This window comes from Adelges cooleyi, unplaced genomic scaffold (assembly GCF_023614345.1).
Source record: "Adelges cooleyi isolate 19-005CV unplaced genomic scaffold, UGA_ACOO_1.1 ACOO_flye_CR_arks_rails_tigmint_CR_PRNA_1, whole genome shotgun sequence".
Taxonomy (NCBI): Eukaryota; Metazoa; Arthropoda; class Insecta; order Hemiptera; family Adelgidae; genus Adelges; species Adelges cooleyi.
In genome coordinates this window covers 2920322-2945433 of record NW_026095751.1, presented here as the reverse complement: position 1 = coordinate 2945433, position 25112 = coordinate 2920322, and the positions used below count along the sequence as shown (strand labels likewise).

Genomic DNA, 25112 nt, shown 5'->3' with positions numbered 1-25112 from the left:
TTTGAAATTTAAATAGTTACAGTCAATTTAATAAAGCCTCACGGTTAAAATTATAAAACATGAACATGCTTTATTCTTCTGGCTCTTGAATAATGATTATTTCCTTATCTCCTTGCAACATATAATGACGGTGTAGTCTTAATTTTATGTTGTGACCGAATGTTTTTTGTAAGTAGTTTTTTCATATTTTTTATCTTTACTTGGGCACACAACCGGAAAAACCGACAGTTGAAAAACCTAACGAAAATGTCTGATAAGGTAAGAGACAAGAGAGATAAGAGCTTAGAGATAAAATATCTCCTGTGGTTGCGGACTCGTACGCAAGCTATTGTAAAGGGATAGGGATATAATAGGGATTTGTACCTTTCATGGCTAACTTTAAACATTATGAATGTATATCAATTTATGTATTTTTTGTAAATATGGCTGTGAATAAGTAAACGATAAGTTTATACAACAATGAAATCAATTTAGATATTTGATGCACTGAATATAATTATTATTATACAATAATACTGTCTGAAACCTAAAAGACTTGCCTCAAGACATTTTATACAAAAAAAAAAACCACTAGTCGCGCCACTTTCGCGCTACTTTCGTGACGCTATTTTGTGTCGTTTTCCAGCTAGGGGGCCAAGGCTAAAGCATGTTCCATGCTAAACTAAAATAACAATTTATTCGAATAAAGAACAATAAATAGTCATACTATTATAACAAATATAATTATTAGCAAGAAAAATATCTATGTGAGTACCTTTTTATTTATATTTTATAAGTAATACATACAGGGTAACTATTTTATCGTGAACCCTTCAATATCTCAAAGGGTTTAATAAGAAATTTAACAGTTTTTTTCAAAATGTTTTTGTACAGTGTGATTTCAATTTTTCATTCATTTTTTTTTCCACCCCTCCCAACTTAGTTTTTTAATAGCAACTCTTGTAACTTAAACGGTAACATTTTTAACTGAGAATAATGCACTAAAACTGTTGACTGGTCGATAACCAGTTTTTTACAATGGTTTTCGAAGTTATATGAGTTTAAAAGTTAGGACTGTTTTAAAATTGATTTAGTCAAAAAAAAAAAAATATATCAAAAACTGCAAACAAACACCGTACAAAATTTAAAAAATTGCATTATCACGAAACTTTTTTTTTTCCACTCGGATATAAATATATTTTTATGTAAATAATTTTAATAGTGTTCTGACTAAACAAGAAGAACAGCAACAATACTTGTTCCAGATTATAGCAAAAAAAAAAAAAAAACAGGCAACTAAATCCATCACGATGAAAGGAAATTTTTTAAATTATGTCTTATATTTGTTGTATATTTTGTTTGTCTACATTTTCATGTGAAAGATTTTTTTTTTAAATAATTTTTTATCAAACAAAAACAAAACTTAAATTGTGTTTACTAAAATTGACTTACTCTTGAAAACCGCACTTGCCAATAATATTCGAATAATACACAACTCCGGCAGCAGAGCGTGGTGGCCGCGAGCTTTAACTGACTGTATGGTTTTTAATCAAAGCGTAATAAATGTATTTCTATTGGAGCATTGGCGGACGTTATTTGTCAGTCACGACGGTAATTACATGGTTTTAATATGTACACATACAACAGTGCCCCCCCCCCGTCCCATTCACAATGAACGGCCACAGTGTAGACAATAATTAGATAAAGCGAATTGATGTACGATTTGCCCAAAGTGACAGCGAACACAATCAAATCCGTTTTGGGCCAATCCAATGGTTTGGCCTAATTTATGGGTGACGACGCCGAAAAGCAAGCAATTACTTACTAAAAAGCTCTGTTGAATAAGTACCCACTACGACAAACCGTAGCGTTATTATAAACAATAGTCTGATTCGTTCACTCAACTTAACTTAGCTACGGCTAAAAGCGAACGACAAAACCGACAAGTAAAATATATACTTGTAAGTCGACCGGTAATCTTATTTATGCGACTCGGGTTCGTTGTTCAAGCGTTTTGTACGTTTAATAAATCAGCTTTACAAAAGTCGTTTCTCCACTAAATTGTAGATACGTTTTGTCCGAACATATTAAAGACTAAAGCTATTTATTATATATATATATATATATATATATAGGTGTGTTATAAATATATACAGAGTCATTCATAAATGGTGTTGCAGTGTGTTTTGGAGGGTAAACGATAAAGTTAAATGGCACTATTGAATTTACCCGCCAAGAGCAGAACGATGTAAATATATTTGCTGATCAAATTACCTGCTGACATAATCCACAATAATTTAAAAAAAAAAAAATGTTTATCAGAGAAGCATGTTGTTGTAGAAGTGGAAACATTTTTAATCGGCAAATCGTGTTGTATTTTTACCTGACATAGGAAAAAACATGTACCTAAGCTATATAATAATTAGGTAGATTATGAGAACGCAATAATTTAATTCTTGTAAGTTTTTGATACGATTGAAACATTCTATACAGAAAAAAAAAAAATGTAATTTCTCACCTCGAGTGTTGATTTTCAATTTGGAAAAATTTCACATCAACCGGGATAACAATATTGATGGTAATTTTTTGGAGGGAAAAAGTTGTTTACCGTTTTTTGAAACATCTGGTATTGGGTTTTGGTAACAACAGTTAACAAAATGATGTGCTTATCCTAAATGTTGGCTATCATATTTATAGAGATGACCGGTATTCCCCCGGTCTTCCACGGGTTATTTATAATAATTCAATTTAACCGTTTGTTATAATTAAACAACCAAGTTACAAGCTGAGTTAAGAATATTACTCAAAACGATTCAACATAATATACACAAGGACAGACAGCTACAGGATGATTTTTACGAAGGTAATACAATCATTTTTTTCTTTCTTAAGATAATTTCAGTTTTGTCTGGTATTGCCCCACAAAATTCCACTATTATGAAGCACATCGACTCCGGTGTCGGGTTTATTGACTTTTAGGTCCAAACCCGGACAAGATAAACAAAATAATGTACATACAGGGCGATCCAACTAACTTGAGACACTAATTTTCTTTGAATTTTTTTTCCCACAAACTTTTAGGTACATAATATACTACTACAGTTTTCAATATTTTGAAAATTTTCATCACCAATCTTTCCAATCAAGCCGAAAAGGGGGATTTTTAAATGGCATAACATATTATGCTTTTAATTACATACATTTGTAGACGAAAAATATGTTAGCGTTTGAATTTTTGTATACAGGGTGATTCAATAAGGATAAGACACTAATTTTCTCGGAATATGTTAATATTTTGAACAATATTTTTTTCCAAGATTTTTCGGTAGGTACACATTGTACTATATTTTGAAAATTTTTATCACCAATACTTGTAGGCCAAAAAGGGGGATTTTAGTTTTTTTTTAATGGCAACATATGTTATTAATTGCATACATTTTTAGAGAAAAAATAAAAAAAATATTTTAGCGTTTGAATTATCATTTATTTGTTCAATAGCTATGACTTTGTTAAGATACTACATTTTCTCTTAATAATTATCATGTTTCTTCGGTTTTCCAAAACCGGTAGCACATAAAGTTCATATTTATGTTCGCATTGTCCATTTGGCGATAACACTCTAACAAAAAAAGTCACTGGTGTAAAAGACTTTGAAATAATGATAGACAAACGGTTCTTATCTACAGATTACCCATTCCAACACAGGTACACAGGTTGGTTTTACAAACCCACTTTATCAAATTATTTTTATGCGTGTAATGAAACTACTCGTCTTTATAGTGACAATTGAAAATATTAATAAAAATACACTCAAAAAATCAAATCTTTATAAAGTCATAACAAATGAACAAATAAATGAAAATTCCGAATTCAAACGCTAATATTATTTTTTTATTTTTTTGTCTACAAATGCATGTAACTAAAAACATACGTTGCCATTTAAAAAAAAAACTAAAATCCCCCTTTTTGGCCTTTAAGGATTGGTGATAGAAATGTTCAAAATGTTGAAAAATATAGTACAATGTGTACCAAAAAAATAATTGTTCAAAATATTAATATATTCCGAGAAAATCAGTGTCTTATCCTTTATGAATCACCCTGTATATATATATAAGATTAATCTTAAGGCTTACATCACATGTGCGTTTCCCAACGCGGCCGCCGAAGAATCCGGCCCCCCCCCCCGCGGTTCATCCGGTTTGATGAACCTCGCACGGGTCACGGTCAAGGCTTTTCGGTCACCACACACGTCCAGGCGATACAGCCGCGCCTCGCCTCGCCTCCTTCTTCTCTTGTTCCCCTCGATTCCCCCGGGACGCCAAAGTTGTATATAACCGGAACAACCGCGGCCGGACGCGACACAAACGAAGCCGGAAGAAAAACCCAACGCACACGCACTAAGATGGGCTCGACAGTCGAAGGGTTGGCGATTTTGTTTTGCACCGTAAGTACAGCTTTTGCATTTTGGATAATATCTACATTTTTGTTTAAAGCAGGAGAAAAGGTTGTAGGTGCAGTAGGTATTATTTTCATCTTCGCTCGCTGCTTGCCCTTTTTAACATTTAAACTCTTGCGTAACCAGTCAAAACGTTTGGTGTACATTGTTCTCAATTTTAAAAGTTACAGTTCGAGTTGCTATTAAAAAAACCAAGATGGGAGGGGGGTTAAAACAAAAAAAAAATGTGTAAACATTTAGAAAGAAAATGTTTGATATTTTTTTTTTAGATTTTTAAAACCATTTCTAAAGGTAGTCGTTGTTGGTTTTACATAGAAAATTAATTTTTGGTGGTTTTTTGTGTGCAAATGGCGAAGGTACAGATAGAATTGTGCTACTAGAAATATTCCAAAAAAAAAAACTAAAAATTATATTTTATAAAATGAATTACATAAACGTGTATTTGAATAAAATACACAACATATAACTGTTGTTTATTTTATTTTTGTTTATAAAGGTATTAGTTTTTTTTTTTTTTTGAAACATTCAAGTTGTAACTCGTTTTTATTTTTGGTAATTTTTTTTTTTTAGAAGTATACAGAGTCTCCCACAAAGATAAGACAAATTAATTAAATTTAATTCTAGGGTATAATTTTAAGATTTTTTTTTTTTAATTAGTTTATACTCATTTGCGATACAAGCATCACGTTATTCATTGCACTTGACTATATTTTAAATGCAAATTATTCTCAACAAAGTGGCTATGTTGAATTTTTTTTAAAAAAATGTAACTAAAAAAAATAATTAAAAAAAGTAAAATAGATAAGTGCAATAAAAAAAAGTGGTGCTTATAGGACCAAATGAGTAAAAATTAATTAAAAATATTCACTAAAACAAATATTTATTCATTTATATTATCTTTGTGGGACACCCTGTATAGAGTAAAGTTAATTTTAAATGTTTTTGTATATAATATATTGCTGTTAATTAGTAATTATAGCTGTTCATCGAAGCTTAAAAAAGAAAACAAAGTACATAAAAATACATAAAAATACAAAAAAAAGTAATTAATTAAAATCCAATCTTTAAACATATTAAAAACGTACAACATTGTATGGAATATAAATTAAACATAATTTTGGAATAATTACCAAAAAGTCTTCCTATAATATATTTTGTATGCGAATAATTTATAACTATGAACGTTTAATTTAAACATATGAATAATATTTATAAAAGAACTATGATATTCCCAATCAATTCCCGGTCTTGGAAATGTTCCAGGGAATTTGCGCATCATTCAAATAAAATGTAACCCAAATAATCAACTAGATAACACATTGTTTAAGTAAAAGTTAAAATTGTTCCAATAATTTTCAAACAGTTTGTTGCAAGTGCAAGGGGGGGGCAAGAGGAATGTAGTTGAGTTGGAAGGTACCCCAACCGCAAAGGGGTAGGCAAGGTTAGACCCCCCCCCTAGTGATACACCCCAAATGGAAAGCAAAAACCTTTCACATGTTTGTGATTCACTCTTAGTGTTTGAAATATTTCAACGTGCAATCACTAAATTCACTATGGACATTAAAGTGACTTAATTTATAAGTACACTGTGGTGAAATGGGCAAACTCAATAATTGACAATCACCATGATTTCATTAGCAAGAAAACTGTGATCTTCATGACAATTAACATATACCTAAGTATTTTTATTTAAACAGTTTTTTTTTTTTATATATTTTTATTGTATTTTTTTTCCATTTGGGGTTTATCACTAGGGGGTGGGGGTCTAACCTGCCCCCCCCCACTGCGGTCGGGGTACCTACATATCAGCACACTACATCCTTCCTCCTTTTGTGTATGTTACGTGACAGTTGATCGTGCTGACGGTCGGCGCGGCGGCTTATCCGATCGACGAACTCGACCTGCAACCGTCGTCGACGCTGTGGTTCGCCCGTCAATGGAACTACGGAGCGGGCCCGTATCCCGGCGGTCCGTATCCACCTCCTCCCAACTATCAGCAGCAGCCGTATCCTCCGCCGTACCAGCCGCCGCCCAATCCGAACTACAGCGGATGGGGACCGGCCAGGCCGCCTCCGCCGCCCGGATATTTGCCCAACAGCAATCCCAACCCGCAGATCGATTACTCCAATTACGCCGTACACGGCGGACACGGTTTCGGCAGCTACGGCATTTACAAGTAACGTACAAGACAAGACGACACACAACATTTTTTTTTTGAATCGAAAGAATTAAAATTTAATAGTAAAAAAATGTGATAATGTACAAATAAGTTTTTTTCATTAATGTTCAATAAATATAATCTATATATATATATATATATATATTAAATATATTATGTATAAAAAAGTACAATATTAACGTTGGCCGATGTTTATGTTGTTGTTATTATTTATCGAGTGTTTCTCAATTGACGTCTCGCACAAACGTTTTCTCTCGGGTCGTCCAATTGTGCGCTTATATCTGTCGGCGACTCGACAACGATAAATATCTAATACCCCCGAAAAAACGAGTACCGTTTGTGTTACAAGACCCTCTAGAAAGTAAGTAAGTAAAAATTCATTGACGCTAAGATTCGGCGACACGTAGTAGACATCATAATATATATATATATATATTGCACATATCGTATTCACCGGTGCCGCCGAACCACCCAAACACGATCATTTGAGAAACACCTAATACACAGTATTCGTTTTCATAACAATTGTGTTCAAATGTAATGAACATCGTGTTTTTTTTTTTACTTAAAAAGAAGAATATAATATTTTAATCGTAAAAAGTTTAAATATAGCTAGAATTAAAAACACATTATTTAAAAAAAATCACAAAAATTAGGGATTTAAAATAATTAAAAAAAAGAAAAACAACAACATAATAATGGATTATACATTGACTAGTATTCGGTAAGTACAAGTAAACGAGTAAACGACTCCAATCTAGCAAAATATGTTTGACAAACATACGGCGCCGTCGTAATAACATATGAAATAACAAAGTCGACAGGGGGCTGAATATTATTTCTTTTGGATTTTTAATAATAATAATAATAATATAAAGGTTAAAACTATTTCTTAAAACTACTACCGTACGCTACGTAATTATTATTTTAGAAACAATTATAAAAAAAAAAATAAAATTGAAAAACAAGTAAGTAGGAATTGTTATTTATAATAATGATTTTTTTAAAAATTTTTCAATTTAGCCAATCGTCATTTAAACAAAACGTTCAGAATGGTTTTTTTTGTGTTGTCGTTTTTTATTTTGACCGACAAGTACTTGTAACGAAATATAATTTGTTGTACGTATTCCGAACATTTTCTTTAAATCACGTAAACCCGATTCTATAAATTATGTACACAACGACAACTGAATCGCTATTCAAATCATACTTATACCGTTACGAATAATTAATATAACGATGAATTTTGCGTCGAGAGTCGAAAAATAGTTTGAAAATAACGTAGTATTATATTAAAAGTTTCGTAACTAAATATATATATATAATTTTTTTTTTTACTTATAAAGAACACAATAATATTATAACTTAAAAGTATATAATATATATCGAGAGATAAAAGAAACCAAAATTTTAATTATTATTATTATATAAAAAAAGGTAAAAATAATTTATACATATTTATATATATTATTAAATTTTAAGTAAATATTATAATGTATAATAATAGACAAGTATTAATTAATAATAGAAAAAAAAAAATGATCATACTATTATTACAATTATTTAATTAATAATTTTCGACGTGTAAACTAAATTTATTTCCGAGTCGAAAAATGTCAAAAATGTCGAAACTCTCAAATAAAAAGGCACATTAAATCGAACACAATAATTATTATTCGTAGACATGCATTTACCAAAAAAAAAATTCGCCATGGAAAGGCTTAAAAAACAAATTAATAATTGTACACACACATGTATATATATAATAATATAATATCGTAAAAAAAAGATCGTCGGAATCGCCAAATCGCAAAACTAGCGAGAACGTTCTCTCGTCAGCCATTCCCACGTCTCGATTATTATTATTATTAATATTAATAACAAATACATCTAACACGAGATCTCTTTTTTTTTTTTTTAATTAACTGAACGTTTTTTGTCTTTTAATTGTCGTTTTAAAAATATTAAATAAAAAAAAAAAAACATCTATAAATATCCACGTACGGTATACGAATAATTAACAAAAGAAAATAGAGAAAAGGGGCGGGGGGGGGGACAGGAAGCGGGGGGCACCTATTCGCGTTTAAGTATTGCAAATTTCTGTAAAATAATTAACGTTATAAAAAAATACGTACTATTCAAAACGTTTTACATTTTCATTCTTATCGTTCGCGGCCACTACTCTCGTTTGGTATTATATAACACAATAATATGCATCGTGCATCGACGATAAAAACGTTATAGGGTTACAGATAAAATTTTCAAACAAAAAAAATTTAGTAATGAATATGTAACGATAATCGATAAATATATTATAATAGATGGTAACTATGTAATAAAAAAAAAAAAAAAAATAGCAATAAAAAAAAACAGTAAAACAACGTATATAAAATTTTTTTTAAAAAAAAAAACGAACAAACGAGTAAAATATAATATAACAGTTGTGTGTTGCGGCTACATATTATTATTTTATTTATCGGCACTATCGGCCGGCGATAAAAAAAAAGCTAAACGTAGGTAGATCACAGATAAAAAAAAACCAAAAAAAAATTAAAACGGTATCGATAAAAAAGAAGAATTTTTGACGACAATTGTGGGAGAAACACGGCCATCGTCGTTTACATCCGAAAGTGATCGTTGTTGGCGACGGCTTCGATGTCCGACTCGGCCAACATCTGCAAGTGTTCCAGGTCGAGCTGATCGACCAGACCTTGCCGCAGGCTTTCTTCGGTCGAGAAGAAGCCGGCCGTGTCGAACGTGTTGTTGCAGTTGACTATTCCTTTGACGTAATCGTTCCGCGTGTCCAGCTGATCGCCGCCGTTGGAAAAATCTACGCAACAAACATTAACGTTACAAGACAACAATTTTTCATATTTTTTATTACAATAATAATTTATTTTGTAACGCGTTATCGTGTTACAGTCGGGCGGCAATGCAGGCACGGCTGTGCAGCGACGACCACAATCGACTAAATTTGCACCTTGAAATATTTCATACACTTACCCCCCCCCCCTCCCCCCCTCCAAAAAGAAACCACAAATAAAACAATCTTGATAAATTTTTTTTATTTTTTATTTTAATAACCTTTTTGTTATAAATTTAACAGCTCAACAATTACACAGATTAATGATAGTATATGCAAACTAAAATAATATTAGAAAAAAAAAATATATATATAAAAAAATTACACATTGTTAAAATATCTTTACTTACAATTAGATATGAAACCCAGCATCAAGGATGAATTTGAGGATGGATTGGACAGAGCGACAGTTGAGAATGTTATAGGGATTAGGGTCATTAATACCCAAAGAGGATAGGAGGTTAAGAAGGATATCTCAATGGGGAGAGAGAGTGATACAATGAAAAAGGAGATGAGAAACGAAAACCTGTCAGAAAAAGGAGTGGTTAGGCCTTGAGGCAAAATGAAGGAAGCGGTGGAAGTGGCTAGGGGAATCGGCAGTCTCGTTACCAATTATCCCACAGTGCCCTGGAACCCAAAAGAATTGAACGACGGTTTTGCCAGAGGACAAGATGCGGAACAGAAGAGATCTTATATTAAGAATAAGGGGAGACAATGTAGAGCTGAAGGGATTGGAAGAGAGAGCAACAAGACAAGCTCGGGAATCTGAGCATCTTGATAAAATTAATATCTTATGTATAATAATAATATCGACAGTTATATTTTAATAGACAATTTTTAAACCAAAACCGATAGTAATATAATCTTGATTTTAATAGACAAAACAGTAAAATTACAGATTTTACTTGTCTTGCTTTCTCAATAAATATCAAATACTATCAAATGGAAGTCGGTCCACTGAACTCTTCTCGATGGATAAAATCGACATGCTCGTACGACGACCCGTCGTGGACCGTAGATTATTTCCAACAGTGTTCCACTCGTTAAAGCTTCCTGGACACTCACACCGGTATGGTCAAATATATTGCAAGTGCTCAGAGGCACTGTAGGTATGGATTATAATTGGAAAAAATATTGTCTAACAGAAAAAAGTCAATTATACAAATGTTCCATTCAGCGGTAACAAAACGTGGGTTTAACTATTATAATATAAGTCAAATTGACTTATGCCTACGTTGCGCTAGTCTATTTACACAATTTCTATGTTGGACCGAGTAAAATACATGGTTAATAATATCAATACATTTTTTTTTTCCATTTAGTGTTTATCAATGGGAAGGGATAGCTTTAAAGTTCCACCACAAGAGTTCCTGGTTGAATAATAACAAAAGCCAGACTCATTGCAATGTGTAAACTTGAGATCTGTCAATTGAAAACACCGCACTGCCGTACAACACCAACGTTATCGGGTTTTGATTTATAATTTTTTATCGACAAATCCCCACCTACTTAACTTAAATCTGTATTATTTAAAATACTTGATTTTTTTTTTGATTTATTCCCAATAGTCTTCAAACTCAAGAGCTCTCTGCCACCGGCCCAGCTGTTAACCTGCGGGTAACGCCCGACTCATAATAACCGTACTTTTGTACAATAATTACCCGTGAGTATGATGTCTGGAATACTGGAAGGAGTATTTGGCGTGGTGTGTGTTTGGTTGGGATACTGAAGGGACTGTGAGGGCGACGTGCTAAAGTAGCCGGGATCGGCCGTCAACTCCGAATTGACATAATCATCAGTCTGGAAAAAAAAGAAAAAATGTTATCGACCACAACTCATCGTACTACTAAAACGTTTTCATATTTTTATTTTCAACGTAACGCAAGAACATTACCTGTTGCAAGTACGTGTTGTTAGTGGGCGAGCCTATGTACTCTAAGCCGGTCGACACGGGACTGTCGAGCTGTTCCAAAAAAAAAAAAAACACAAATCAGTACATATTATTAATATTGAAACATTGGAGAAAAAACAAAAAAAATTTGCATTGCAAGCGTTACATTGTTGTGTAATGTCAGCGCATGACATTTTTATGCACAGACAACCGATGTTTAATTTTGAATTTTTGAATTTTTTATTTAACTATTGTTTATTTTATTTATTTCCATACTACTACTACTGTGGTTTTATGCAAGAAAAAAAAAAACAAAACAAAACAAAGGAATATGTCAAACAAATATTTCATGTGTTTTACCTGCAGTTGAGTAGCCATCCAAGATGTGGCGTTCGACTCTTTAAGCGTTTGGATTAGTTGGTTCCAGTCCTGCTATATAATAGCGGAACCAAAATTTAACATACATAACAGCTAATTTTTACAATTTCTCGTGCAAAGGACATACGGTTGAAATAAACACAGTGTCGGGTTCATAAGTGGAATATAATAATGTACAATTTGTGTGTTTCGGAACAACAAACGATAATATTGGAAAATTCTACGGGACAAGAGAGTGAGAAAAAAACAAATGAACAAAACAGTAAAAAAAAAGTTTTGAGCCTTTTGTTTTTCTTCAAATGTCTTGAGTGAATTTTTTTATAAATAAAAATGTTATTGTTGTTTGATTTTACTTTTAAGCGGAAAAGTCAATTGAACGGTCAACACCGGGTTTCATTAGTAATTTACAAAGACTTGTGGTGTGGTGTTAAGTTTTGAAAAGCGTTAGAATAATATATTTTAATGCATTTACTTTAAGATTAATATTTTATAAATTTTATCATAAAGTTACAATGAAATGATTATTTACAAAAAAACAAACGGTTACATAAGCGAGGAAAAGACAGGACGGAGACATCGTTCGATGGAGTATCGTGTGCGATTTTATAATACTAGACATTAGAGGAGGATTTTGGATTTGATTTAAAAATAAAAATGAAAATTGACTTACCACCTCCTTTATGGTGTGAGTAAGCACATTTAAACACAAAACATACAGCGTTTGAGAATTAATCGTATCGTTATTATTACTACACAGAGTACCGATTGTCGCAACATTTTTTTTTTTACTCACCATCGTAAATTGTTCAAAATGCTGCTGCAAGGTGTTGGCTTGGGCTTGATTCGTGTAGAAATCTTTGTGCGTTTGATAGTTTTGATTTTGTTTGCTGGTGCTACTGACTGAGCTGCTCGGCGACGACGGACTCTGTGGACTGTTACACAACGGGCTAGAACTGCCGTACTAAAAAAAAACATTATCGTTAAATCACAATTATTGTCTTTATTAAATACAACAACAACATCGAACACCGCAATGTACAGCAGACAGAGCAGACCAGACCCTAGCTATATAGTTTTCGATTTTATTTTCTTTATGTAATTTGTGTATAGTTTGTTTAACTCTGATTTATAATCTATGAAATTATTGCACAATAAAATAATTGAAGAAACCAGCATAACGGTGAGATACTACATATGACGTTTGAGTAAGACCATTATGTATGACAAAATCATGAAATATATAGACAAGTAAAGAAAAATGAAAACAACACATTATCGAATACATTATTTAAGTATAATGACGGGTCTTGTCTTGCACGGCTCTAAAATTCTCACTGTACGACAGCGTGTCGATGGATTGACGTACTTGAATCGTAAGTCCGGGCGACGATTGCGGACTAGGTCGGTTGGACTGTTGATTTCTGTACGATCCCAACGCGTTGTTGTTGTTGTGCTGTTGTGAATTTCCTATGTTCAGCTGTAATTAGAGGGGATGTTAATTAACACACATGACATGAGCAGATAAAGCAAAAATGTTAAATGTTTTTTACATACATGAGAAGAGGAGTTTATGTCGTTTTGCCCGTCGACCGGACTGCACGACAGCTGTTGGGCCGGCGACAACGGCACGTGCTGGTACATCAACGTCTGCATCGGTCCCAGCTTCATGCCGTTCCTCTGACCACCACCACCTGCCACACAATTGTTTACATAATTCGAATTCTGACCTAACGACGTTTGTTGCATTTTGGCGCAACTATTATTATTACAGCTGTTCTCTGCGGCGTTGTTGTTTCCCGGGCTGTTGTCCACCGTGAATCCCTGGGTAACGACAAAAAACAGAACAAAATATTAGGTAGTTTATTACAACAACACCGTTCGAAACACACAAGTAACACACACACACACATAAGTGCAGCAAGAATACAACTCAAGTCAAAACACAACACAAACGTTCACTCGATACATACAATATAATAAAAATACTATAGTAAAAAATTATTATTATATTATCTATATTCTAATAGAACGAAGCGTGCTAAACTACTAACCTTACTCGTGCGTTGCAACCTATGGTTCATAAAGTAAGGGACACTAAGATGGTTCTGTAATCATATCAATGATATCTCAAAATAAATATACAAAAAAAAAATAAACTATATTATATGCGTTTAATTTCAATTTTAATTTTTTTTTTATAAATAAGCGTGTACGCGTTTCTAGTTGTACATTTTTATGAGTAAGCAATTAAAAAAAGTTAAATAAAAATTTATTAGCATGCATGGTTATATCGTATAAATTCCTGTTGCCGTTAGTAAAGACAAATATTAAGATTCAGCAAAATAGTGTAACAAAAAAAAAAAGAAAAACTCAAGCAAAGTAGCAAAGTGGATGGGGGGGGGGGAGGAAAAGCATATTAAAGTTTAACGACATCCCGAGTTTTTAGAAATTATATTATAACTGAAAGTAGTAAAATAATTTTGAAAATTATATAAATATACAAAGTATTTTTCAATAAATTATGCGCTTAGTTCGATTGGAAAATCTGAAATGTTGTAAAAAAAAACCAGAAAAACCTTCTTAACGACATTCAATTTCAAATAAAAACTTTTGTCACCCGTTTTCAAGTACTGTTATTTTGGAAGAGAGACCACCTATTTGTGAGTGATTTATGTCGGGACACTATTTGAATTTGATCGACACCAATATTTTAATACAAATAACTTTGAATAATTTATTTACACTTTTTTTTCTTCAGTAGTCTCTTAAGGGGCCTCGATAGGTATTGTGTGATAACTGTGATGGACTTAAATAGACTTGGCATTTCCATTAAGTTCTCTTCTGTGGTTTGGCGTATAAGCTGTTATTATTTTCCAATATATTAAAAAAAAATATATATATTCAATAGTTATAAAAATAATAAGAAAAAGTAGTCAATACACGTCAAACCACCGAAGACGTGATGAGGAAAATTCATACCTTATTTCAGAATTAAAGTAGGATAAAACGGGAACACGGATTGTTGAAAATAGAAACATGTTTTTGTACAAAAATAGAGCCTGTATGCGTTGTAATAGTTGAAAAAAAAATGTATAAAAACAAATACTCTTTTTCACTTTTAACACAGTTGCCAGGTGGTCCCTTGAAAAAAATTGACTACAGATTTTTGAAAAAATATTCATATTATGTAACACTACAACGATTTCTGATGATAAAACAAAAATATTGTGTTCAGTCGCAAAAATTAAAAGAAATATACAGGGTGTTCCAGCATGATAAGTAAGTAATAAGTGATTGGACATCTGGGACACACCCAAATAAGCCCACGTTTTTATTTTTTCGATAAGTCAAAAATTGAAGGTTTCGACAGTTAAGTAAAAAAATAATGACTTAAAAATAAAAAAATATATTCCCTGTTATTCAGTGCAAAAAGCTCACCTTAAAAGAGGGGTCACATCATTTTCGGTCCCTTTCGGCCCCTAACTCAAAAAAATGATAAGAGAAAAATGATTAGAGACCAGAAATAAATGATCAGTGATAAAAGATAAATGCTAAGACATAATTGATAAGAGATAAAAGAAAAGAAATAATTGGTAAGAAATAAATTATGAGAGATTAGAGATGAATGATAAGAGTTTGGAGATAAATAATTAGAAACAAGGGATAAGAAATAAATAATAAGATATTAGTGATAAGAGATAAATGGTTAGAGACTAGAGGTTAGAAAAAATGATAAGATAAGTGATAAGAGAAGAGTTAGGGGCTGAAAAAGACTGAAAATTATGTGACCCCCCCTTTTAAGGTGAGCTTTTCACACTGAATAATTTTGTTTTTTAAAGTCATTATTTTTTTACTTAACTGTCGAAATCTTCAATTTTTGACTTATCGAAAAAATGAAAACGGGTGGCTTATTTGGGGGTCCCCCAGATGTCCAATCACCTATTATTTACCTTTCATGCTGGAACGCCCTGTATAAGAAAATCCAGAATTTTTAATTTTTCTTACGGTAATTCCCAACGAAAGCTTCGTGATTCGTGCATTGACCTAATAAAAAAGGTTTTTGACGTGTTTTAAGGGCATTTCGGATAATTTCGCAAGCTTTGTGCGCGGAAGCTACTAAAATAATGTAACATAAAAGAAAAACACTACCAAATACAATCACAAACCGTCTAAAAAGATACTCAAGCCATTTATCTCCGATGATGGATAATTCAAACGAATTTTTACACACAAAATTTCGCAAAAAAAAATTTAACGGATAACAACAATTCATAAAAAAAAAAAAAAACTCACTGGTAACACTATGTCGCATGTCACCACGGTAGTTTGTTGGGGAGAATCGGGCGGCGGAGAGCTAGTAAAAGAAAACCGTGTGGGCGGCGTACGGCTGTTAGCGGATACCGGGGACAAAACGCTCGGGCTCTGGCTCGGTGTGCCCTGAGAACCTTGAGAACCCTGCGGGCTATAGCCTTCCGTTATCGGGCTCTGCTGAAAAAATTCGTCTTGTCTAATCGTGATATGATTACACACACACACACACTATGGCCGGGTCGCACCAAATATTTACACACAGATTCGAACACTCTTTTAACTGGAGTAAAATAATAAATTCTGTTGCATAAAACATTGTTTTAAATTTTATCTGTTGTTAAAAATGACGTATGTATAGTTAAATTTTGTTATCAATGTTTTTTGCGTTAAAGTGGTGATAATGGAAATGTGCGTTATCAGTTTATAATTATTGATTAGACCCCGTATGATAATCATAATATTAACTCCTACTGCTGCTGATACCACCATTTATTCGATAACCAGTATACTGGTATCTACCAGTATACTGGTAATACGCTGAATATAAAACAACGATTGAGCAACACTGGTAAATTCAACAATAGATAAAGTTTAACAATAGTTAATTTATTACGGGGGTAAATAATTTACCAATAGATAACGACAAGTAACATATGCTACCAAACCGAAACTGTCCGTCTCACTGGAAAAAAAAAATCCCAACGTTTACCTTACTTATCAGTGTCTCCCATGTTATCACAGCCGACTTTCTATCTCTTATCAGCTAACCATCTTATCAGTCAACCGGGAATCTACTACCCTCAAGCTATAAGACATGTTTTCGTCAACAATTTGTGTAACACAATCTCATCGGTTCTAGTGTACTGCCTAAACTACACACGGAGTAACAGTTATTTTCTGTCTCTTAGCAATTTTAATCCGGGCATTATTCAGCTGTCCAATTTTATAACACGGTATCTCTATTTTCATTGATATAATTCAACCAGGGCGGGGGACGCTCAAAATTTAACACGGTTAAATAGTTATTAGTTAGTTTAGTGAAATATTAATCATTAAAAACGTGGCAGCCGTCTTCGGCGGCCTCCGTTCGAAAATTCTTCACTATGTTACAGGTTAAAACCAATTTACAACTGTAATTACCGTTTTCTACAAATTTGTATTCATTACTTTGTTTGGGAATTGGACAGCTGTTGCTGCGTTGATTTCCACTTATCACTCGGCTCTTTGCATCCGATTTTCTTAACAATAAATCTCTAATCAATTATCCCGGGAATATCGATTCCCTCTTACCTTACCATCCCATCTCCTCTACCCGATCAACATTTTATATCCTCTCCCCACGAGGTACACTTTTCACCAGTCCACTTCATCCCCCAAACAACCCATTTCTATAGTTATTTATTCCCCCCCCAAAAAAAAAAAAATGTTATTTTTTGTTAGACAAGCGGGGGGGGTTTGGGTTGTTAACGGCAAAATGTGTTATACATTTGATCAAAATTAAATCGTTCGAACACGCTTACGTTGCTGTTGTAAGGCGATGACAAATTGTACTGATCGTCCTGATCGAGCGGGGCGTGGATCGGTGGTGAAAACTGGAAGTTGGTCAGGTCCGGCAATGAACCGGTATTGTTGCCGATGGGGATTTGAACGACGCCCGGTTCTTGCTGAGTGGTGAAAACACTATAAAAAACAATTAAAAAAAACACACACCGTCTTGTTAATAAAAATTTTAAAAAACCTGTCGAATAACACACACACACACACACACACACACACACACGTCGACCCTTACTGGATTCCAGGAACTCTAGGGACGTCACAGCAAGATCTAGGTCTTCTGTCGGGTGATGTGGACAAGTACCTCTTCTTGTCGTATTGTTGGTTATCGATAAGTGCTGGAAAAAAACAAAAAAAAAAAGATGAGAAAAAAATTATTACCCAAGTACACAAATAACAATATATTTTCGTATCGTCTTGGAACTCTGTACATCACAGAGGAGTAATTATCACTAAGGGTAGTAATCAGGGCTATAATCACTCTCCCTCCTCGCCTCCCGATTTAGTTTCTTATTTTAAAGATCTTTGTGTCGACCCTGACATGTACATTTTATATTTTACCAATTGAAATAGTTAACTATTGTAGGTATATTTTATATACGCTGCAATACTTATTGTCTGTAGAATAAATATAACTTTTAAAAATGCATACAATATTAATTTTGTCCCAATTGAAACTTTTTTTAAAAAAAAAACAAGAGAATCAGAGGAAAATTGTTTTTTGTTGCATAAGAAATAATTAGTAAATGCAACTATTTATGAGTTTATCATGTAGCTAATATTTATTAAGGTCTTGGTCGAGTTACGTCGTTTTACAGTTTTAAAGTAATAATAAAAAGTAACCTTTTACAATGTTTTTTGAAAAATGTTTATAACAGGGGAAAAAATATTACATTATAAAAACATCTATCATATTGTACACAAAATTTATAAGTATTGTTATACAAGAAATATTTTAATGATGTTTACATTTATTTGAAACATGGATAAACTTACAAGTGGTTTTAGCTACAGCTACAACGGGTAGTTGTTTACCAAAAAATTTAAATAATCACAATTTCGTCAACAGCTGTTGTTGGAATCACTTTAAAATGCAGAGAATATTTTAAATCGTATTAAATGAAAAGGTCAATACTGAAAAAAAATTCAATTGGGCTTAAGCCCTTGAAAAAAAATGTAATTAAAATAAAACGTGTTCCATTTTTCTGACACTTAGTAGAAAATTCATAAAAATGTATGCAAGTTCCGTTACACTATTGTTATTGTTTTTTAATGATACTCATTGGCGGAATTCAAAGGGTAGTTTATATTTTAGCCCCCCAAAATATCGCGATAAGGGGATGTCTATGATCTCCGGGTAACTGATAAGAGACAGATAGTAATCACAGCTGAAAATCTGATACGTTCGTGATTTTCAATGTCTTTTCTTCGAGGGTAAGATGTTTTGTTGGTCGGACTTAAGTCGGAATAAAATTATCGAAAGTCTTTCTCATATTCGAGGGACCTTTTTAAAATCCACGGTATTCCCAAACGAAAATTGGTTGAGATGTGCCTAACGGTGCTGAAGGACACATTGGAAGTATTATTTATATTGTTAGTTACTTTAGTCTTTTAAGTTACTTAGATTGTAATTTTCGTTTACTTTTACCCGAAAAAATGTATTATGTATTTCGAGAAAAAAAACCTATGTACAATGTACTGACAATGAGTAGTACTGAGCTGTGTCCAATTGGCAACTAACTCTCGGTGGGCAGTCCGCTTTTTATTATTTTAATAAAGTTGTTTATAATATATGAATTTAGTAAATGGTCATACAAATACCTCTGCGCTGAGATCCGGGGCTGTGCAAATGCGCCAGCGATTCCGTGGAGTTACTTTGGGTGACACTGTGGTGCAAGGCCGAGTCCGAATGCGTACGCCTCCAGTTCGAATCTGGGGGAGGTGGCGACAAGTAAGGTCCGCTCGAGTACGGCGATTTGTCGGCCGACCGTTTTTCGGATCTCATAGGACCGACGGACCCGACGCTGCGACCTCGCTCCCTGTAGCCCACAGGTCGGCCACGTGCTTGATGGTTGGGGCTGTTGTCGACTATTTCTTCCGTACTGCCATTCACCATTGCCTGATAAGAAAAAAAACAAACGACCGTTAAAGAAAATCCATCACAACGCGCAGCAGGTAATTGAGGAATATTTTGTTGTCACAAGGTTCACTTCGATGCCGAGCCCTAAAAACACCCTATTAATCTGACCACATATCTTCTTATCCAAAAGTCATGGTAGTAAGTAAAGCGAGCAGAATCCCCATCGTTAACATACAATTAGATAACAACACAATTGATCGGGTACAACAATATAAATATTTAGGAAGTACACTAACGAATAGCCATGGCAAAGAGAGCCTTCACGCAAAAAAGACAACTACTTACCAAGAAAATCTTTGTCTCAAGACCAGAAAAAACTTTTCCAAAAGCTACGTATAGAGTATTTTGTTGTATGGTTGTGAATCCTAGACCTTAACAGTACAAGATAAAAAAAACTTGAAGCAATGGAAATGTGGACCTGAAAAAGATTACTTCGTATTAGCTGGACTGAAAGGAAGAGCAATGAAGAAAGTCTCCAAATAGTAGAGGAGAGGAGAGTACTGCTATCCATCATTAGATCAAGAAGCGGAAAACTTATAGGACACTTAATGAGACATAACTCCTTCATAACCAACATAATGGAAGGAAGAATCAATGGACGCAAAGGAAGAGAAAGACATTCATAGGAGAGATGATTGGAATGGCTGGATGCAACGGGTATTCACATATGAAGACTCTAGCGTTTAAAAAGAGAAGAGTGGAAGTCTATTTTTTCGCTATGACAAGGCTTAATCTTTAGAAAAGAAGACAGATCTTATGACACGGGGGAGGGTCTGTCGAAAATGTTGGCGGGTAACGCTTTTGTGCCAAAAAAGGCAGAGAGAGAGAGAGATTGGAATAAGATAGAGTACGGTGATAAGAGGATATCGATAATTCTTGCATAACTAATAAGAGATGAATGACAAGAGAATTAGCTGACAAGAGATTGAGAGATTGATAAGAGACCGTACATTCTTTACATTTAAGGTAAAGATTGATTTTTTTGAAACTTTTCTGTGTGTCCAAAGCGACTGAACCAATTTCTTCGTAAAGCATGTCTACACAATCAGAAATTCACCCTTCTCCGTCCACTTCAAAATCGATATACATTGACAAACAACCAGAAGGAATATCAAAAACTCTTTCCCCCCAAAATGGATGGACACTTTTTATTTATATTTTTCAGTGTAGTTTTAGGAGTTCGAGCCAGGAAATTAGACTGAATGTATATTTAGAAGAGTGAGGCGGCAATAACATATACAATTTTTTACAAATCTGTAGTTAACCTTTTTTATTATTATTAAGGAAAAGATATTTTTGAACATTCGAACGTTTATAAAATAAATCAGCTTAAAACCACATAAACAAATAAAACGGTTGGCAGTATAGGTTCCAGAAGCGAATGATAATTATTGTAACTAAAAAGACCTTCACGAAACCACGGGAAACACCAGATTATTATTTATTTATTTACTAGATAGGAATTATGTTTTTATGAAAGGTCACGGTGCCGTGATCGTATTATTGGGTTAGACTGGGATATAATTACATTTCATTATCACAAGAAGGCGGATCTATATTATATTTTCCAAAGCGCACCTCGAGGCGAAAACGAAAACAACAATACGATAATCGCTTAATCGTGTGCACAAACACGGAAAACAAATACATACGTAAAATACTTATTTAATCCAATATGAGTTTTATCGATTCTCTAAAGTAAGAAAAATTGGGAACAGCCGAAATAACCCCGTAATGGATGACTTGAAAATAATAAACGAATTTAAAGAACGGAATCAAGTGAGTTTCACCTCTACAACACACAAACAGGTGGCTCATTCTTCTAGATACGGTCAAATGGCTTGGTCGTGTAAGATAACTGAGAATACACAGATGAATGCAAGTGACCTTTTGCCAAAATTAGCAGGCACAGGTCGATGGCTAAACGGGTATGGTTTAGTTGACAATTGCCATGCAATTGATCAACACTCTGTTTGACGTGACTTTTACAATACACCTTGCCATAGTAGCAAAAGGAAAGAGGCTCCATTTTGAAGTCATCGGTGAACGTGAGAGTACAAAAGGACTCGATGCCCAAAGCCAGAGGCGTAGTGAACGGGGAATCCTGGCAAGTCCAGATCTTTTAAAACTCTCTGGCATGCTGTCGAACTGGCAGAGCCACACAAGTACTTTCTCTTCGAAAACTGTGGGAGCTTAAAGGGTCTGAACATTCTAAGCTCATGCCAGATGTTTGTAACCAAGAATGAACTATGCGATACTTCAGCGACAAACGTCACTTCAATTTCCGATCCAACTGGACTTTAGGAGTTGGGACAGTCTATAAACTGCAATAGAATAATTCATATTTCTGGTTCAAGACCAATATAATGATTATGCTTGGGTGTTTGTTAAATTCCGAGCCCTTCTTTCAGGTTTCTATCTTATTCGTCCCTTCTTCGGTCACTGCGGCTGACAGTGGTCACCCTGGTCAGAGGCCATAAGTACATACAAATTTGCATCGTACATTCATCTCTCCTCTCATCCGGTTCGCACGTTTGAAATATATTTTTTACATTAACGAAACGTGTGCAAATATATATATAAAATAATGTACACGAGAGCGCACCTGTTTTTAAGTACTAGTTGTTGTTTTTTCATTGGAATTTGGAACTCATATATAATTCAGGTGTGTGTATATATATATATATATATATATATATGTGTGAATGTAATTTATGGTGAAGGAATTCGATAATCGTCAACTACACCCATTAGAAGTTTTACGAGTGCGTTATCGGTGGTTAATGTAAATTATTTTTTTCCTTATTATTATTATTATTAGTACACACGAAATGTTTTAACAATGGGCGGCGGCAATTTTGCGATTGTATAATATTTTTAACAGTAGTTTTTATTGCGCCTAATAAAATATTAGTAATGTTATTAAATGCGATCATAAAACTCGATTCCAAACGTTTTTTTAGAACCGCACAGGAGAAAATTACATATTATATATTATTATAAAACGCATTTAAATAGCCTCAAATTAAAAGGCCTATCTCCTTGAATAGTTGCAAATAATGAGTCGACATAAAACAAATTAGTACATACATTATGGTAATCGCCTTTCGTAATCATATATTAGGCCATCGTAGTATAATTATAATATTTTATATAGCAGCAGATACCACGACGTACAATGATAGCGCCCCATCTGTGTTTCATCTTAAATTCAATACCATCAAGTGAAGACACAAGTGGTCGGTTAGTTTGCAAAAGGCGAAGCTGGTCAATAATTAGCTACAAAGTTACAAAAAAAAACTTAAGCTCTGCAACTTAACGAGATACACTTGAATGGGGCAAGTCGTTCAGTTCTGACGAAAAGAGTTAAAACTGGCAATTAATCATAAAAACCATCATCAGTGTGACTTAAAATAATAGAATCCCAAGAAAAAAATAAAAACCTAATACTATTTTGCACAACAAAAAGGTATCGATACATCAATTAATTTTTGGGATTATATTTTAAACGTTTGCGACACTGTTAAATAAAATAATTATTAAAAATGATTGATGATTATACTTTAATTTCGTTTTGAGTTTTATTACTATTATTATTGTAAACGATAACAATTATTGTTATTAAGCGTTATTATGTACCATTGTATGTAGTAGTAAGTTGTATTGATTCAAAATATTTATTGACAAAAACTTCAATGATTTTTTCACTTGTTTATTAGGACTTGTTTTTAACTTTATAAAAAAATCTGGACCACTTGAACAAATTGTACAGTTATTATTGAAATAGCATTATAATACTTCAACAACATAACAGAAATTCTATTTAATATTATTATTAACAATCCGAATGCAACATTTGCGTTTACACAACTTGTTTTTGGTTTTTTTTAATACTTGCATCTCGTTTCAAAAATAAGTAGGTACTTCAAATAACGTTAGATGAATAACGGCAGAGCAGTGCGCACAGGCAAAAATAATACTACACCCCCACCTTTAATAAATCAGCGAAAATGGTCAGAAAAAATTGTATGTTCTTAATTTAAAAAGTCAATTAAATACATGTATGTAAACTTTATCGTTGAAGTTGGATAAAATTGTCAATATTCATTAATATTGTACAAGAAGAACATAATAATTGTATGTGTCTCGAAAATAGCAATTATTTTAAAAGCAAATGGGCCACTTGTTCTTAACGAATCACCCTGTAGGAAATCTGAGGTAGGGACAAAACATCTAATGTTTACCTCCTTGTATATTATATGTCGAATCGTTTAATAGAATTCTCAACTTACTTAGTATATTTGATGAGAGTGTGTCAATAATAACCGTTTGTCTGTTGAATCTGGGGGGTGAACACTCTCAAAATTAAAAACGGTGGATATTATGCTTGTGGCGGCTATCTTCTCGTTTATCACAATAAGTATAATATTATTTCTATACATTAAGTGCCCCCCTCTGATTTAATCTAGTCCCGTGTTTGTACCCGTTGGTCGAAGTGCAATTGTTGTTTTTGTTTAACCCGCCTCGTGCCACATTGTGTTATTTGTGTACGCCCACAGAATTCTCCTAGGTTTCCTACCCCAAGGCAACCCCTCGACTTTAAGGTCGTTTGCGATGAAATTCAAAACAAAAACAACAACAACTACAATTCTTCGAAGGAATTTTGTTTTTATATAAATACATATATATTATCCAATATACATATTATACTTTGTCGTACCTACGACCGACGCGCAATATTAAAAAAAAAAAAATTTTTTATAATAATTATTGGGTAATTATTTCCATTGATGTGTAAAACGCATTACATATTATTATAGCGCTTACCCGTCAATTAAAATACGGTTACGATGATAATACTTATTATTATTATTATTACCGCCGAGTCTGTCGAATACAATCCGGAGTCGTAGGTTTCACATATATATATATATATATATTTTTTTTTTAACTCTTTAATATGCGCGTTGGGCATATTTCAATGGCAATGTCGAAACACCAAATAAAGATTAACAACGATAGTAAAAAAAATAATTTTTGTTTCAACAGCGCACGACGTTTCGCGGTATTGTCGTTGTACCTATATAATATAATGTGATTTAAAAATGTGTACTTAAAAACAGGTGGCAAAAACTCGGGTGGGGCTTTGGGCCTAACCTAACTTCTTTTGTAAGCAATAGTAATCTCTGTGATCGTATCTTTTTTGTACGTTTTCAAACTCGACCGTACATTAAATGTGTTGGATTGACCGATTTACTGGATATTGATAGTTGTCGACAAGTTCAATAGTTACAGCTTAACTAAACCAAATCGAACCTCAACCTTAACCCAACCTCTCTCCTCGGCGGGCATCATTTA

General features: G+C 33.3%; 2 protein-coding genes across 9 annotated transcripts in view; one reads left to right on the top strand and one right to left on the bottom strand.

Annotated features, from left to right (window-relative positions):
* Positions 1–4227: 4227 nt before the first annotated feature.
* LOC126845204 (nematocyst expressed protein 4-like) lies at positions 4228–6758 on the top strand. The gene is made up of 2 exons (XM_050583836.1): positions 4228–4423; positions 6286–6758. Exons 1-2 carry the CDS (start codon positions 4382–4384, stop codon positions 6613–6615), a joined length of 372 nt encoding a protein of 123 aa, XP_050439793.1. The 5' UTR covers positions 4228–4381; the 3' UTR covers positions 6616–6758.
* A 2214-nt stretch (positions 6759–8972) lies between these two features.
* LOC126844780 (CREB-regulated transcription coactivator 1-like) overlaps positions 8973–25112 on the bottom strand; it is a 46679-nt gene continuing 30539 nt past the window's right edge. Inside the window, exons 2-14 of one of the 8 annotated variants that reach the window (XM_050583460.1) lie at positions 19436–19733; positions 17850–17952; positions 17578–17737; positions 16040–16231; positions 13798–13851; positions 13516–13567; positions 13301–13437; positions 13113–13223; positions 12540–12707; positions 11729–11800; positions 11372–11440; positions 11139–11277; positions 8973–9444 (exon numbers count right to left, since the gene is read on the bottom strand). In XM_050583460.1, the coding sequence (XP_050439417.1) occupies positions 9233–9444; positions 11139–11277; positions 11372–11440; positions 11729–11800; positions 12540–12707; positions 13113–13223; positions 13301–13437; positions 13516–13567; positions 13798–13851; positions 16040–16231; positions 17578–17737; positions 17850–17952; positions 19436–19733 (1767 nt within the window). In that variant the 3' untranslated portion in view covers positions 8973–9232. Of the gene's footprint in view, positions 9445–11138; positions 11278–11371; positions 11441–11728; positions 11801–12539; positions 12708–13112; positions 13224–13300; positions 13568–13797; positions 13852–16039; positions 16232–17577; positions 17738–17849; positions 17953–19435; positions 19734–25112 lie in introns of all 8 variants that reach the window. The other 7 variants (XM_050583227.1, XM_050583547.1, XM_050583301.1 and 4 more) reach the window with 7 other exon arrangements.

Coding starts and splice junctions, on each gene's coding strand:
- LOC126845204 (XM_050583836.1), top strand. CDS start 4,382: ATGGGCTCGACAGTCGAAGGGTTGGCGATTTTGTTTTGCACC. Junction 4,424..6,285: donor TGGCGATTTTGTTTTGCACC/GTAAGTACAGCT, acceptor GTTACGTGACAG/TTGATCGTGCTGACGGTCGG.